This window comes from Atractosteus spatula, chromosome 16, assembly GCF_055471065.1.
Source record: "Atractosteus spatula isolate fAtrSpa1 chromosome 16, fAtrSpa1.hap1, whole genome shotgun sequence".
Classification (NCBI taxonomy): Eukaryota; Metazoa; Chordata; class Actinopteri; order Semionotiformes; family Lepisosteidae; genus Atractosteus; species Atractosteus spatula.
In genome coordinates this window covers 5,192,958-5,210,635 of record NC_142721.1, presented here as the reverse complement: position 1 = coordinate 5,210,635, position 17,678 = coordinate 5,192,958, and the positions used below count along the sequence as shown (strand labels likewise).

Sequence of the window (17,678 nt, the reverse complement as noted above, 5' to 3'; positions counted from 1 at the left end):
GAGCAGTGTCTTTATGCAGACAAATTCAATTGCCATTTCCATAAAAAACAATAAATCGTTAATACAACTGATTCTTCTTTGTAGCTCTTTAGAACCAAGTGCTTTTAATGGTTCCTTGAACAAAGTGAATTTTGTTTTAGATTTGTACCAGACTAAGCAGATAATTATGGAATTAAACTGTAATTGGCATAAATGACTCTAATAATGAGATCACTTTCACTAATCTGCAGAGGAAATATTTTCCTTGGGCTCAGGCAATATAATTCCCATTAGATAGGTTGCCTGAGAAAACAGCCAGGATAAAAAGAGATCTTATGTATAAAACATTTAAACTAGAGAATAAAAAGGCCATAATGGTGAGATATCAAATAACATCTAAACTACGGAAGGAAGTAACAGAAAGTTTTCCCATACAAAATTAATCTTCCTGGGATTTTCTAATTCAGGGTGGAACAATTTGTTCATCCTTGCTTGCAAAAAACAAAACTGCAATAATATTGCTTTTAATTTCCCTTTAAGGCATGTTACTTTGTTAGCAATTTAAAAACAACCCAAGAGTATATACAATACTGAATACAAGATGTTACCTTGCTCATTGTGATAAGCTGTAACAAGCAAGGCGAACAGTCCAACAAAACATATATTAAGTTTAGACAATTTTTAAATAAATCTCTCTAGTTTTTTTCTTGTTGTTTCTTTTAGTGGCTACTAAATTAAGTAAGATGTGTTTCTCACACAACCATACTGTATATGTTGAGGTCAAATTACATACTGTACATATATTTCCAGAAAAAATATTATCTAAAATTATTATTTTCTGTTTCTATTTAAAAGCTCAAACAAATCATTCTACCATTTGTTTCTAAAATATGGTCATTTGCAGGATTTTGCATTAAAATCAAAGCAGATTCTTTTTAGAGTTATTGTTTGCAGATGTTGCTTGGTGGAAGTAGTGATTATGAACTAATCTTCAAATCAGGTGATTCGCTTTAAGACTACAAATTTGCAGAAAACGTGGGGAAACATATTATACGAACAAGCATTTCTATTTTTGAACAGCTTGATGTAAATAGTGCTATTTTGTTACAGAAACCTTTGCCACCCCACTGGTAAATTTGTGATGTGACCAGATTCTGCAAGGCACTTTGGCACAATGGTTTACGACCAGTCTAATGTAACCTTTAAAGTTTCCTGCAGGTTTTCTATAATTTTATTTATATATGTAGTGCCACCTTCTGACATATAGTAGATAAAACAACAATGATTAAAAAACACATAAAGTATGAAATAGTGATAATTAAAAAATGTTTTTGCACCTACTTACTACATAAATTAACTAATAAAATGATATAATTTATCGTATACTGTAGTTCAAAAAAACATTTCCTCAGCTAGCAATATTTTTTGGATTCAGTATTTTCATTCTGCATGTTTTATTTTCTAGAAAATGTACTGAAGTGAGCCTTTTGTGAATTATAAAATGGAAAAACACAGATTTGTACTGAAATCTATAATTAAAAATGTTTAGTAGTATTATTAAAATTAGTGCTGTTTTTGAACAGCGGAGTTAAACGATCTTGCCAATGAGTCTGCATACTTACTCAGTGTGTGAGCAGTTCAGAAAACCTTTCTTATAAAGACAGCTCTGAACAAAACAGCTTTGGTTTAAAAGTATAATAAATTAAGATGCTGTTACCTGTATCATAAAGCTTGGTTGCACTGCATCGTCACATTCTCGCACTAGAGTATAAGTGCACTTTCCAGGGAAGTAATAATAAAGCCCATCAAATGTCTCATAATTATATTGTCCCCACGTCCGACAGATCAATTCTCTTTCAAACCCTTTGTTTGGAACTAAGGGAAGAGAATAAGAGTCTTAAAATCAAGGGGATAAAATCATAATTCATTCCAAAAGTCTATTCTGCTGTGACTCCTCCTCCTGATGCGGGCTTTCCTCATTTAATATTATGGAAATGCTTCTATTTTAAAAAACAAAGAATACTTGACTGACACAGTGAAAGAAAACACTGAATATGTTTACGTCCATGAGCATTAAAGGTGTGTAACCTGTTTGGCACCGTACTCCAGTTGCTTCATATTGGCTGCAATTGCATGATTCTGGATGTACACATTCTCCTCCGTTGAGACAGGGAAATGTACAGGGTTCTGGAAAAGACATTAGGAATTTAACCATGCATGGTACTGTTTTAACAATAACTCCTGAACATTTTATCGAACCTCATAAAATATACTGAATGCATACCATGGGTTTCACTTTATGAGCACTGTCTTAATTCACACGTCACAGGATGGTACCGGAAGGATTTTTAAATAAAGCTGCATCTTTAAATAAAGCTGTTTTGGCACGGCGTGCTTCTTTAGGTCTCACCTTTGAAGATCAGCACAGAAGTGAGTGGAAGCCATGATGTAGAGTATTAGTTGTTGTTAGTGAATGTGGTCCCTCTTAATTATCCCTCCTTTCTTGCCTCTCAGCCCTGAGTAGGTACTGATAGATTCCCAAGGGTAAAGTAAAGCTTGAGTAGTTACAGCCTTCCCACAGACAGCTGGTCAACTCTTATCTAATGGCCTCAACATATGGTAAACAGGCAAAAGCAGCAAATCACCACAGACTCACCTGAAGCTCTGGTCCTTAGTGGCTTCAGCCCTTCAATTAAATGTACTGCTGTAGTAGATAATGTGGTAGCAGTTACTGGTGATCCCTGAAGCAAAGACCGAGAGAGCATCTGTATTTATTTCTAGCACCTCTCCAAATTCAAAACTCAAAAATCCCAAATCCCCACCCCACCCCCAACCCCACCAAAAAATAGCCCCACTCACACATTCAAAACCAAATTACTTTCTAATTTTATCCAGACTCAAAAATGTTTACGTATGTTTTAATTGAGGTCATCAGAATTGTGGTAAATGCCAGGATAATGTCTGGGAAAAGGAAGAATTGTCATTTTATCAAACCAAAACTAAGCTCTTGTAACTGTACCTGTAACATTTAATTAATTATGTTAAAGCTTCTGCCCTTTAATCAAACTGTAGAATGCCTTCACCAACTAGAAAACCAACCTGAGCTCTCAAGTAACAGATTAATAAAGCAGCTGATTAAAAATAAGAAATTGAAACTCTTTCCTACCTTCCTTTCTTTTATCAGTCCTCACAGATTTAATGTAGATGTGAATTTCTATTTTAAGGAATTATAACTTTTACAATGTTTACTCTAGTTTGATTTTATAAAACTATTAGCATTTTACATGACTTTGTTCAAAGACATATATTCTTCTCCATTGGAGAAAAAAAACATTGAATATCTAACCCATAAAGATAATCAACATGTATTATTTACTGACACTTAGAATTGAACATACTGTATACAGAATGAAAGCCAACATCTGCCCATTTTCAGCTAAACCAAACAATGTGACTAAATGCATTTTGGGGTTCCTGAATACGGGCGTCCTTATTCAGATTCTAAGCACAGTACCAGGGCAGTGTATGAACTGCACAACAATTCCCATTTTTCAGCTTAGATACCTGAAACCAGCCTGGGTGGAACTGCTACAGAGATTTGCTTTCAACTAATAGAGTACCATAAAAAATGTTTGAAACGTTCAATTTGGAATTGCAATTAAGCAATGTATATCTCCATACAAAAGACATGGAATCTGTTTTTAATTGTACTTAACTGTCTATTTTATTGAAATTGTTTCCCTGTCATTAATTTCCTATTAGTCTTTAATCTTTTTTATTCTAATTTCTTATTACAGAAGCAAGTACACTCTAGCCTACAGGATCACTGTGAAAATACTGTAAGATGTACGTAGGTCATGATTTACTGTATTATACTGCATTTACAGTATTGTAGTAGACAATTATTTTATCTGTACTGTATCTATGAGACTGAATGTCCAAAATCTCTTTTTGATCTTAAGAAATAAATTTGTCTTTGACGCTATCGTAAAACAGTAGGACTTTGCTTCTTTGGTATTCAACACATTTCTTTCGTCTTTAGCACATTTAAACACCAACATCTATTTTATCATTGAAACACCAACGTCTATTTAGTGGTTCTTGTCAATCGAAATGTTTAGCTTCTACTTTAGATCACAATGATGACAACAAAAAAGTCATAACATACTTTATAAATATTAAAATATATTATAAACAGCAGTTTATACAAAAAAAAAATCCTACAAATACTTGTTTTCTACCACACAGTACAGTAGGTAGATGTAAACTAAAGGGATGCAAATCCAGATTAATATATTTGTTCAAATAAATGCTTTTACAATATACAGTAGCTTTGAGATAAAGCAGATGTTTTATGATAAAAGTTTAAGATTAATTCTTTAAAACCCCTCAACCCTTGTTACTTAGATATCATATGGGCACAGTTAATGTATTTGACATGGTTTTGTAAGGAAATGTTACAAATCAGTAGTCCTGGGCTCCTACCTGCAGTCCCTGGGAACTAGTATCCCATTTCTGCAGTATTATACTGCTGCTTCTGCTGTTAGAAAAAGAGAACAAGGCAAGGTTTGTTCTTTACATGTAACCTGTACTTCACTGGTCAGGTGTAGCACATACTACACTGGAAACAAAGAAATGCACCAGAAATATCAGCGAAACAGAAGCTAGTTCAACAAAAAAGTGCAATTTGTTTCTTGTCTTAAAACAAAACTGAAACGTATATAATAAGACGACGCACTGGTGTTTTAGTACTTTGTAGTATAACAAGTGGTAAAATGGATTTCTGCAATCACATAAAAAATGTCATCCTCTTACATTGAAAATTAAAACATTGAAATTCCAATTTTCCTTTTATCAAAGTTTCTATTCTTTCTCATTACTGCAGGATTGTGTCCCAGAAAGGTATTCACAGTGAAGTCTGAGGTGGTAGTTAACTTAATATAAGAGCAGTAGCACTAACGTCACAGTAAAGAGTTATTTTACACAATTAAAATTACAAGCAGATACAAACACATAACCTCAAATGGTAGTGTGAAATTATATCTGTAATATACATATATATCTGTTATCTGTAATAACTGCAATAATAATTATTTCTACTTACTTTTCAAGAGCATCCCTGCCAGGTAAGATCACATTGTCTACACTCCACGAAATAAGTGCTATAAAATCAAACAAATATAAATTGTGATTTTAATAATGATATGGATTTCATTGATAATATGAAATCCAAGTTCTGAAACTGTTTATTTAAAGCCTTCAGAAGGCCTTCATGTACTGTAACAAGCAACACCAATTTTAACTGTTAAATTTAATAGATTCTACAACAAAATACGTTTCTCAGTATTAAAAAAATGATGTGCCCACTTACCTTGGTACAGTAGAATACAATAAAATAATAAAAACCACACGTTTCGTTTTATGGTGAAACTTAATTTAGAATCCATCCGTGGTTCATATGCACCAGGTGTTGATGGAATCAATTTCTCCAAGAAAAGCCAGATAAAAAAAAAGTAGTTTAGCTGTAAAGGAGACACATTTTTCTATGATAATGTAGAAGTTTGTTTTTCAGATGGACTTTCTCTTCTGTTTCAGATCTGAGAGCATCCCTACTCCTGCTTAAAGAATGACGACAGTCACTAATTAACATAATTTATTCAGGCAGGTATCAGAGGCCATGCAAATAACCAAACTACCGTAATGTTAACCTATGTCAGAAGTCTGGCCTAAAATGTATAAAATGCGTATGTCCGTCTTTAGTCATTAAGTTCTACATGAAACAACTTATGAAAAACGCATTTCGGAGGAAATAGAATATTACTTGCTGTTCAGACCCCGGTTCCAGAGAACGGTCTGATTTAAGCCTCTCCTGTTTTGACTTAAATTATCCGTTATACCAGAGTTGACTTTTACTGTCCTTTTCATTTGAAGGTTTCGTGTCTCGATTCTTTTAAGACTGAGAAGTGGAAATGTAAACTACAAAATAATTAAAATGCATTTGAAAAATTATTACAGACCAAGCTTGTGGTCAAATTTCACAGTTAAAATTTGAATCCGTTAAAAAATAAAAAGGGACTTTTCTGTTAATTGTACTTTACAAAAACAATACTGAATTACAAAAGTGAGATATTACATTTTTAAGATACCTTCACAATTCCACACAAACCTGTTTGGGACTGTGGGGTTGAATAAGTAGGTAGGTCGCCACCTAGCGGAGATCTGAGTTAATACTCACCTGTTTCCCTTCACGTTGAAAAAAAATAGATTTTTTAAAGCTATATATTATATATAGGGCACTTACTTCCAGAAGGGATCTATCATCATCGTAGTTAACCCCCTATTATTGTTACGTTAACATTAATACCGTAAGCCATGTAAAACAATTGTCCCCGTTTATTTGTAATTCTTATTCACAAATTAATTATGTTTCAGAAATATTGTCTATTAAAATATACTTTTTTTTTCTACCAGACCAGAGGTATCTTAATAGGGCGTAGTAAGAACTCGGGTACATTATATTGTACCAGTTCGGAAAGAGATGTCAATCCAGTGAAGAGCGCCCATACAGTGTGCTCTGCGTCCGTGAAACAGTATTCATTCTTCCCCGAAAGTTTTTTATTCCTAAGGTATAGTGCTTTTTAAAAACAAATGCTGGATACAGTATATACAAACTACAAAACGGAAGGAAACGGTTTGTTGAGAGCATTTGTACGAGGAGACCGGCCGGTATTCACACGGGAGCGGTCTATGCGCAGCAGGTAGCTGTACCTGCGTCTTTGCATCCTTGTAATGAAAAGAACAGGGAAGCGCCTTCAGCGCTCCGCTCCTCCCAGCGCCGGACAGGCAGCTGCAGAGGAGCAGCAGTAACGAGCTTGGCAGAGCCGACAGCGCGGACAGAAGCCCGGGGTTCTGCACAACCATGGAGCGAAAAGTTGCTCGCGAATTCAGGCATAAGGTAGGAAACGCGTGTGCTTGGGATGAAACGTGTATATCAAGACATGTACATGTAAAACAGTCTTTTCAAAACACGCCAAGATGACAAAAGACATGTACTGTATGTACTCTGACCCCTATCAATTAACCATGTACATGGGGGAAGGGCGTTGTACGTGGCAGTTACGTACGTTTACTAACTTAAAAGAAAATGTATTTTATTTCTTGTATGTTTTTATTAATATGAATTCTAACAGTTGAGGTAATTCTTAATCTTAGCTGAGAAAATGTGTAGCGCAGCTAATGGAGTGTAGTGGAGTGTGTCGAAATAACTTGTATTTACTATTTTTAATTTACTTTTTTTTGGACGGAATTTATAAATTAAATATTTTACAGTTAATTTGATACAGTATGGTGTTTAAAAACAGGAGCAAGAATTGGATTACTATGCAAATACTAATCAATATAGTAGGCTGCACTTCAGAAAACGTGATAAACTCTCGCAGTTTCTAGGCCTACATCTGTGATTGGGTTTAGGAACAATGCTACAATGTGAATTTCTAAAAGTTATTGTCAAGAACACTTAATAATACACAAATCCAGATGCTCAGATGTGGAAAGCAGTTAACTGGTAGCATCTGTACACATACAGTACAACACATGGTCTATAAAACATATCATGTTGCTTAGGTTCATAATTTATAACGTTAAAAACTAACAAAAACACCTAAAATGTCTGACACGCCACATGATATGAAAGTTGTGCCATGGGTAGGGGTAGGTTCTTCCATATAAAAAAGACTCACTGTGCCTTAGTCGCTAAATTGCGACCCCATAAAGCTGTGTTCTTCAGCACATAATTTATAGACGCTACCAAAGATGTTCAGTGAGGCAGAAACATTCTTTGCTGATTTACTGTTGATTAAATTAGAATGACATCAAAGGGGGAGAACGCTGCATAATAAAGGACACTTGGCTTTGAAACAACAGAGCTCTGTTGACCTTTTATCTCATTTATCACTCCTGATTGTGCTTGAAATGCTGTTTCTGGTTTTTCTGAAGGCTGTACTTTCTGAAAAATGCCGCTCAAGAGAAAATATTCCCAAACTGTTTCGCTTTGTGCTACGCATTATGCTCATTTGCAAAAAAGGGTAAATGATCCTTCTTGAAGGAGAGGATTACAAAGATGTTTAAACTCGCTCTTCTTCCGTCATCTCACCCGAGAAGATTACAAACCAGAGGAGGCCATTTGATCCATCTAACGTGTTTGCTGCTACTACTGTAGCTAAACGCTTTCAACCATGTTCCCATATAGTGAGGACATTGATGAATTAACACGAAAATGTAAATTGTTTTCACATGTTGTGCCTTTATGTTCAATATCGCTCATTTAACAGTGTTTACAGACTTTAAATATATACAGAAAACGTCACTTTTAGACACGCCATTTTAAATCTTCTCTGGTGCTCTTATTTAACACAAATTGGAATATGTACGGTATTTAAGTGCTATTTTCAATTTTTATTTTTAGCTTCCGTTTATTTAATGTCCATTTTTTATGTCATAGTTTGCAGGTATTTCACTATCGGTATGGCAAGTTTTATGGCCTTCAAGTATCAAAGTCTTTGGGGTGTTACTGTATGAATTGTGCAATAATGAGTTAAGAGACGTATGAATGTTTCTAGCTACTCAGCCGTATAGCTGCCATTTTGCACACATCATCTTTAATTACATAGCAAAGGCTCCATTTTAATACAACTCAGGTTGAAATCTAAATTTAGACACAGTGCATTGTGTGCTGCAGATGATTCAGTTAGAAATATTATTTTCCTAACTGAATCACTATAATAACTTGTGTACTTTGCAATGCTGCAAGACTGTATTCTCAGAAAGGAAGCGACTCTAACTCTGACTGAACATGCACCTTGAAAATGTGTTGCAAAGGTTTTTAAATATCGTGGAAGGAATATTATTTATGCTTGCACGAGGAAGTTTAAAGAAAGGCAGGTAGGGCAGTAGCTGCTCTTGACAGTAGGGTCTCTATTAGTGTTACTTCTTGATGAGCTGTCCCAAAGTGGACCAAGTTGCATCTATCTGTAATTTGTAAAGTTACAAAGAGAAAGGGGTAGTTGTCAGAACACCACCATCACAGATACCAGAGTACCAACTCCAGTCACAGTGCTGTCAGTCTGTGTGGGTGTAACAGGGCTCATGCACTGAGCCAGTGACAGAAGTGACATCACCCCCTTCTGAAAGCTAGACCGAGTAAGACTCTGTGACAGAAGAGGACCTGGTGTTGAAGTCCACTGCATTCCACAGCTCCACAGGAGCAGAAGTCTCCTCTGGCTGTGTGGTTCCGGGTCACTAGCAGTTGTGGTCAAATCCTGGCAGGAGCAGAGTGGAGCCACGCTCATCACTGACAGCATGGAGAACTCACCTGTTAGAGGCCCGGGTGTTTTGGAGTGGCAGGGTCATCCACGGTCTAGAGCCTGTGATTGGCCTAAACCAGTGCCTCATGACCTGCGATAATGTTGGAGGTGGTTTCATCTTTTAGATAAGACGTTAAACCAAGGCCCTGCTTACTCGGTCAGATTGCATGGTACTGTTTATATGAGTGAGATTTTTAATTAACCCCAGTGTCCTGACTACTCTGGACTTTCACAATCTGGTCTTCTTAAAGTTTAGCCCTTTGGTGACAACATTTTTCTTTCCTCTTCTGGATCTGCTGTCCCAGGCGGAAGCTTCTTTTCAGCGGTGCATGAATTGCATCACCTACAAAGCGCCTTATAATTTTAATGAATAGTATTAGATATTCTTAAAATTCATATTAAAGCAGTTTATTTGATCAAAACAAGCTTAATCTGAAGGAAAGTTTATTTCCAAATGCGAAAGAAATCAGGCCTTTTTGGGTTACTAACAGAATCAGGAGAAAAGGCCTCTTTATATGCTGTACCTCAGGGCCTGTGGAAAGGAGGCTGTAGTTGAATGTGTTGTAAAGTGACACTGCTCCAGCTGAACCTCCCATTACCACGCATAGAAGTGGCTACTAGTACTGAGCCAGATGAAGGCTGCAGGCTGAGCAGAGAAAGCGATCTGCCCCAGGAACTTATTGTAGATAACAATACCCTCTGGATAACTGTAGCACTGCTCTTGAGCTAGTGATCACTTTACACAAGCAGCTACACTGATTCTGGATGGGAGGAATGTGCTACATTAATGAATGGCCGAAAAGGTTTTTGAAAATATTTGTCCAGCAGTTCAGCCGTTACCAGGTAAGGGACTATATAAACGCATGACTTTCTGCAATGCTGTATGTGGGATCCGTTTTTCATTTTTGTTGAAATCCTTTTGTATGCTCTCTAAAGACGTTCATCAAGTCAGTTCTGAATATGTATATTATCAGCATGTTAAAACAATGTTATCATTGTGTGGTTGCTTTACTTTGTAGGTGGAATTGCTTATTGACAATGAAGCTGAAAAGGATTACCTTTACGATGTGCTGCGGATGTACCACCAGTGAGTCCTGTTTTTTCTTGGCTATTTTCTTCTGATATTGTCCATTTACCCACTACTATTTATACATTATTTTCAAGATATTTTGTTAATACTCTCAATGTAGACTTATAGTATCACACTATTAATATTTTACTCATGAATAAGTTTTCTTTTCATTTGTGCTGGAAACAGGAAATTATTTAAATGTGAGGCATGAAATGCAGGTCTCTTAAAATCCCAACATGTTATGAAATGCAGAACATTTCTCACATCAAGTAAAATGTTTATTTTATGTATAAATGATTGTACTTTTATCATTACTGCATAGCTTAGTAATGTTAGTTCATCTTTTGATTTAAGAGAGACACTCTGCTTATCCACACTGCACATTTTGCATTTAAAAAGACTGAATCGATTTCATACACTTTAATAACTAAACTTCAGCAGATGTGCTTATACTGTATATTCTGTCAGGATTTGTCTGAGGAATACTGACAAAAGAATTCTGCAGTGGGAGGTATTGTTTCCACTGAGTTGTGTAATAATAGCAGCTGAATGGAGTGAAATGTAGATGTTGCAGAAGTTTCCATGTGATCTTTGTAAGGAGGAACAGTTTTGTTTCTCACTGGATATGTATCCAGTTCTCTTTCACTCCCTGTCCAATTGAACCTCTATTCATATTCGCTTTTGCTTGTGCGTCAGAAATGAAATAGCTATGGTTAATAATTTAAAGACTCCACCGGGTTGCTAAATTCATAAACAGCTGTCATACAATGCCAGAGCAGTTTTTATGAGGTATAGTTTACTACAGTGCTTCAGGAACTTGCTGGTACCTTTATGCTCAGCAGCTGTGGAGAACTTTTAAGTGAACCATAACATGATTTATAGAGATCTGCAAAGTACCTCGTATCCAGTGGTTGTCATCGTGTACAGTATACAATATCACAGAAAATAAGGCACTAATTTAAGCATGAGCTAATGTGTTCAGGCAATTTTAAGTTCACTGAGATTTTTTATTATTATCCAAAAGTATTCTTCACTTTTAGAACTGTTGTCATTGTTTTGATAAGCTAATTTTCCACATTTAATATCTTTGCTTTAACTGGATTTGATATACTGTAGATGTCGGTATGATGCAGTCATTTTCCTTTGACCTACTTTAATTTTTAGGACCTGTTAAGTAATGGAGAATTAATACTTAATTGTGTCAGAAGGCATTATTTTGTTACAGTGCCTCTTAGTTATAAGAAAGTGCATACTGTAATATGTTTTTTTTTTAAATGACAACCTCACGGAGATGTCCCAAAATATATTATGAAACTGCCACAGAGCAAAACAGCTTTTTACATTTACATTTATTTGTGTTTATTGCAACAAGATTTTTAAGTAGATTTGGTTATCCATTGTATAAACATTTCCAAGAGGTTTTCAGATAATTTTCATTATCTCATTGCTTGAAAGTCGGGGTGGCAGATATATTTTTAAGTGTACAGTACATGATGTTTCAAATATTAAAGTCAATATACAGTACATATCACATATCACAGTATTGTACCATTTGATAGGAGCAGGAGTCGTTAAGGCTATTGACTGAAATGGGTAGGTGTGACGGGGAGTTACTGCAGTGGTATCCTTGAACTAGTGCTTGACTCAGATTGCTCCGGTAAAAAAGCTGCTGTATAAATGCATGCTCTCAAGGTTGCTGTGGTAAATGAGAATTTGTTCTCAGCTGGCTTGTCTGATTAAATAAATCAACAAAGTTTAGTAATTCGGATGGTTCCAGGGAGGTTTTTAATTAAGAATTTCTCACATTTTCTAAATGTTCGATTTCATCACTGTTCTAAACTACAAGATTAATGCCTCGAGCCTTAAAGGCTATTTGACACAGAGTAAGTTGTCAAAAGGAGACATTTATTGTTGAGCTCGAGATATACAGCTGTGCCCCTGCCATTGCTGGGCTAATGTTAAAGCTCTTTGTTCTGGTAGCCCTTTATCTCTTCTTTCCCAGATCTATGGACCTCCCTGTCTTGGTTGGTGATCTAAAGCTGGTCATTAACGAGCCAAGCCGCCTGCCTCTTTTCGACTCCATTCGACCTCTCATCCCCCTGAAGCACCAGGTGGAGTATGACCAGCTCACGCCTAAACGGTCAAGGTGAGCAGGCTTCAGCAGATGCCCGTGTAACGATGCTGTAAAACAGCTGTGCCGAGCACGGAAGAAATGTAGAAAAGAAAAAAAAACAGTTTGATTTATAATCCCCTTTTAACTGAATTGCTGGTTTTCAGATTCACTGATCCACATCTAAATATAATGGAATGAGTATAGTGTGATTGAGGTTTAAAGAGAAACTGGCCCATGCGATTCTATTTGTAAGCAAAAGAAACACAATTTAATGAACATATAAAAATAACATAAACAACTGTCTGTTTTCTTTAACATTATACAGTGAAATGGATAGGATTACTCCTAAAATAAGCCAGTATTTCTGTGTTAGCAAAAGAGAAAACACCTGACTAAGTTGAAAAGTTGAAAGGCAGGTATATTTTGAATGTACTGTATAGTAAATTATTAGGTTTAAAATGCAAACAAAGCATGGTTGTAAATCACAGCTGATAAGAAATAATTAAAACAGGTACACATGTTCTATATGGCCTTTCCAGTGTAAGTGTTTGTTTTAATATTACCTTATTGTGATCGGAAAAGGAAACCCACTGTTTCTGTTTGTCACTTGAATGTGCCACTTTTTCACACTGGAAATGTAGGAAGCTGAAGGAAGTCCGCTTGGACAGAACCCATCCCGAGGGGCTGGGGCTGAGTGTCCGTGGAGGATTGGAGTTTAACTGTGGGCTTTTCATCTCACAAATAGTCAAGGATGGACAAGCTGACAATGTGGGCCTGCAGGTAAGAAATCTCACTTGCATGCAAGTGCTGGGAATAATGGCGAACACTCTTCATTTATGTGGTACCTGACATACAGTAAATGTGCATCATATGACCTAAAGCTCTTAGGACATTTGAAGTACTGTATGCAGCAAGCTCCTGTCTTGCACCCTGCCAGGTTAGGTTCAGGCTGACCACAACCTTCACCATCTTTCTGATAATGGATCCATGGTGAATCCAAAGAATGTTTGATTGGTTCAAAACAACCCCAAAATGTGACATGTATTAATGAATTGTTATGGAGGTTTGGGAATGTGCACCAAGTTGATTATTTTCACTAATAATAAGGAAAAAAACATTTTCTTAAAGAAAAAACAAATTAAATGCTGAATGTAACTTTGGCAATTAAAAAACAGCAAACTTTTGCGCATTATACTGGAAAATGTCACACTTTTAATTCGTCTTTCAACAATATCATTATCCTTGCAGCAGTTCATTGGTAACTTGTTTTGATGTTTAGAAATAAAAAATTGTGACTCCCCAACCTTTTTTTCCTCTGAGAAGAATATATCTAAAAGTTATACTGCATAAAAATGAACATTGCACCCATTTCTAAATATAGGATTCAGTTATTAGACATGTGTTTCTCTTTTCCTGCCTGATGGAAATGTTATAAGGTTTAACCTGATAGATTCCAAAGCCTTGAGGAAGTGTCCGAGTTTCTGTGTCCCGTCTTGTTTCTCGACTGCTCACTTGACATGCCATGCATTTCTTTTGTCCTCCGAACGGGTTCTTATCATTATTTTTTAATTAGGGTGGATAGAAGCCAGCACAAAATGAATAAAAGGGTCAGCTTCTGAAGTGGATTATCTTCTATTGCTGACTAAGAGTGCTGATACTAAAACGGAGCTTAAGAACTGTTCTGCCCTGCAATGCAAGTAATTTCATCCAGTACAGAGGGGTTTTTTTACCGGGGTATTCTTGCCCATCTGTGACTCTTGTTCCTTGCCCGACTTCATTGTCATTAGAGTGTTCATGTGTTTATTAAAGCTTCTCAGAATAAGAATGAAATAAATATAGAAAACAGCCCATTTCTTTTAATGTCCGAAGTTTCAATGTGTATCATCTCTGCCATAGAAGAAATGCCATGAGAGTTAGGTTGAGACTTGAGATTTCTTTGCTTTACTCAGAAAAAACGTTTGTCTCCTTAACTACTTTTTTTTATCTTTTCTGGTGACAGTTTTACAATGTAATGAGCTTGATTCACTGAAAGACTATATGCAAATTACAAATGCAAACAATTGCAGCAAATCATATACAGTACATGCTGTGTTCATCAGTGAATCAAACTCATGGCATGTGGAAAAAAAAACCCGTACCCCTTATGAGAACCTCTGTTAGACATGGTGTAGACGACTATGTAAAGGCTAATTGACAATGTTTTAATTGTGATATGTGGATGAAATAAGCATGTAACAGATACATTTTAAAAGCAGACTACAGACATAAGGTGTAAATAAACCTAGAAGCTCCAGGATGTTTTATGGAATGACTACTTTCTTTTTGTAGCACATGCTAACTAACAAGCTATAGTATGCAGCATGAATATTATTTTTTTTTTTTTAAATAATTAGCTTTTTGAGTATGGTGGTTTACAGGTGTTTTCAATATGATGTCGTTATGTAATACAGTATTTCTGGTTCTTTATTGCCATCTAGTGAATAAGGCTGTTACACCTGACACTTGGGTTGAAATGTATGGGTAGTTGTTACTGAAATTTGTGAAGATATAACAACATGTTCAGGACAATATGTCCAGAATATTCAACATACGGTAGACCTTTTTTTCACCATTGCACAAGACAAGGCTAAAACTAGTGAAAAGTGATGCCAAAAAATCTCGAAATTGTTTTGCTTGAATTGCTTTTGTGCAGCCAGTGTTACTAGTCATAAGTTTCTTAAAGTTGTGAGAGATTGAAAAAGCTCCTGTGTGGCAATTGTAAGGAATCAGAACTGTGGTGTTATTGGTCTGTCTGGTATGTGGAGACAGGGATTACATTGGTGCGTTGCAGAATCAGACAGTCTTTCCAGACAGCTCTGAATTCAGTTAAACATGTAGCGTATATAAGCAATCCTTTGTCCTGGAAAATGCTGTCTCATGTCAGAGCGAACTGTTGATGAAATTTCATCCAGGGCAGTTTTTCGGGAGTATTAGCTGGCCGAATCCCTTCAAGCTCTGTAATCTTTTAAAATGCACTTAATCTTATCCATTATTTGGGAATGACATTGATATTGAATTTTCTAACTCACACTTATTAACACAGCAACCTTTTTTTTTCAAAACCGATCAGACTAAGTTCCAGAAAATTGCTTGCTAAGTGGATTTAACTATGATCAGTAATTGATGGAGTGTTAGTGGATTAATTTTAGCATTGCTTTTTCTTAATAATGTTTTAGGGTTAGTAAGGACTCGTATAACTATAACAAGAACTACTGTGGTAGGAGAATATTATTACAGCAGGACCTTCTGTAACTATGACCGGCAAATCACTAAAACAGGTTTAAAGGAATTTAAATTTTAAGGATACTGTTCTTTTACACTGTTGGCATTACCCCTGTAGTTTAGTATTTCTTCATTCGTAATTGGCAGCTAGTAAGATTAGCATTTTTTTGCCTCATTGAGCATTAATAAGTTAAATCTACTGCACCCATCTGCTGTAAATGTTCCAAATATGTGGCAAGGGAAATGATCAGTCTCTCTTCTGTGCCTTTTCCTAGAGAATCTAACTCTTAATGGACGATATTTATCATGACCAAGGCTTTCTCTTGATCTGTTAAAAGAACATGATTTAGGAGCAGGGTTTGGTTGTGTCTTTCACCCTAAGAAAATACAACTAGACACAGATCTGACGAATCCTACCAGAATCAACATGTTTTTGCTGATTGTGAACTTACTTTCTTTGTGTTAATATCTAAAGCAAACCACAATAGTTAAATAAATCAAGAAATTCCTTTGTGAACAATTTACATAATCCTCTTAAGAGTGTGATCTTAACAAATATTTAAAACAATAATATGTAATATTGAACTTATACTTGAATTTTTTTTTTCTTAAGAGTGAACTGTCATGTAAACATTTATGTAATTTGGCATACAAGTGTATGATTCTTCAAATAAAAAGGTAAATGAGATAAGAACTTACTGTTAGTGTTCTAAAAACAACAGTGCTCTTTAGGCTCACTTTTTTAGTTCTGTGCACAGGACAGTTTTTATCTTATTCTTTAGGATCTGGAAACCATCCTCAGATACCTATATACTGTAAGGATGTAATGAGTAATGTGATTTTGTATAAATGAGCCATTTAGTACCCCTTTATACAGTACATACATTGCCAGCACCTGAGAATGGTATTGAGGAGTCAAACCTCTCCGAAATCTTTTAAACAATAAAAAGGGCCAGTAGAGGGCGCATTGCACATTTACTTTTCTTGTTAGACTGTGTTCAAAAATATTTCACTACAACATTTAATGGATGAAAAATATATTGTAACCTTATTAGGAAAAAAGCAGATGAAGTGGGACAAACTGAGAGTATTAATGCTAATTATTGTTAAATAAATATGGCCAGTCATAACCATTGTCATTCAATTAGTTTGTCTTTAATTTTTGTTAGAAATATCAGAACATTGAATAGAATAGAAGTTACATTGTATTCATACTGGAACCAACCACTCTTAGGCTTTCTCGTTCCTGCAAATCTACAGAAAGCATTGTCACAGTTACAGTGTATGACATGTTGACTAATCTCACATATTGTAGGCAGAACTGTGAATTACAGTATAATGTTCCTTACTTTTGTAAGTAAAGTAGACAAGAATGAGTTATTTTGATGAAAATGTAATCTATTAAATTTTAGTGACATACCATGTATAGTAAGTGAAATTACCTGTGTAAGGTATAATGTATTTTTGTAAAATATTATCTTATTGTTTTGTCCCTGTGGGCTTTAAATAGGCTTTGAGCATCTCCAGTTTTTAAATTAATTTTCAAAACTGGTCTCAATTAGTCTTTACAGTGTAATCTTCAAGAATGCAGAAGAGTGATCAAAATTCCTGTATTTTAAATTATATGGTCACATTGAGAACAAATTTTGATTGTTATTATTGCAGCAGTGCATAACCAAATCAAACTGCTTAATCACCTCAAGGTACGATACTGTAGTTTGTGACTTGTAACTAATGTTGTCAATGTCTCTTTAGGTTGGGGATGAGATAGTCCGGATTAATGGCTACTCCATCTCTTCATGTATTCACGAGGAAGTGATTAACCTAATCCGAACCAAGAAGACGGTCTCCCTGAAAGTCAGGCGTAGGTTAAACTTGATTGTCTCATTGA

At 35.6% G+C, this 17,678-nt stretch overlaps 2 protein-coding genes across 2 annotated transcripts in view; one reads left to right on the top strand and one right to left on the bottom strand.

The window, feature by feature from the left end:
• otog (otogelin) overlaps window positions 1-6,900 on the bottom strand; it is a 63,305-nt gene extending 56,405 nt beyond the window's left edge. Inside the window, exons 1-4 of the mRNA XM_088935188.1 lie at window positions 6,748-6,900; window positions 2,636-2,720; window positions 2,068-2,166; window positions 1,697-1,854 (exon numbers count right to left, since the gene is read on the bottom strand). Coding sequence (XP_088791314.1) covers window positions 1,697-1,854; window positions 2,068-2,166; window positions 2,636-2,720; window positions 6,748-6,900 — 495 coding nt within the window. The remainder of the gene's footprint in view (window positions 1-1,696; window positions 1,855-2,067; window positions 2,167-2,635; window positions 2,721-6,747) is intronic.
• ush1c (Usher syndrome 1C) overlaps window positions 6,826-17,678 on the top strand; it is a 36,002-nt gene continuing 25,149 nt past the window's right edge. Inside the window, exons 1-5 of the mRNA XM_088935246.1 lie at window positions 6,826-6,934; window positions 10,361-10,428; window positions 12,416-12,559; window positions 13,168-13,306; window positions 17,543-17,651. Coding sequence (XP_088791372.1) covers window positions 6,899-6,934; window positions 10,361-10,428; window positions 12,416-12,559; window positions 13,168-13,306; window positions 17,543-17,651 — 496 coding nt within the window. The 5' untranslated portion in view covers window positions 6,826-6,898. The remainder of the gene's footprint in view (window positions 6,935-10,360; window positions 10,429-12,415; window positions 12,560-13,167; window positions 13,307-17,542; window positions 17,652-17,678) is intronic.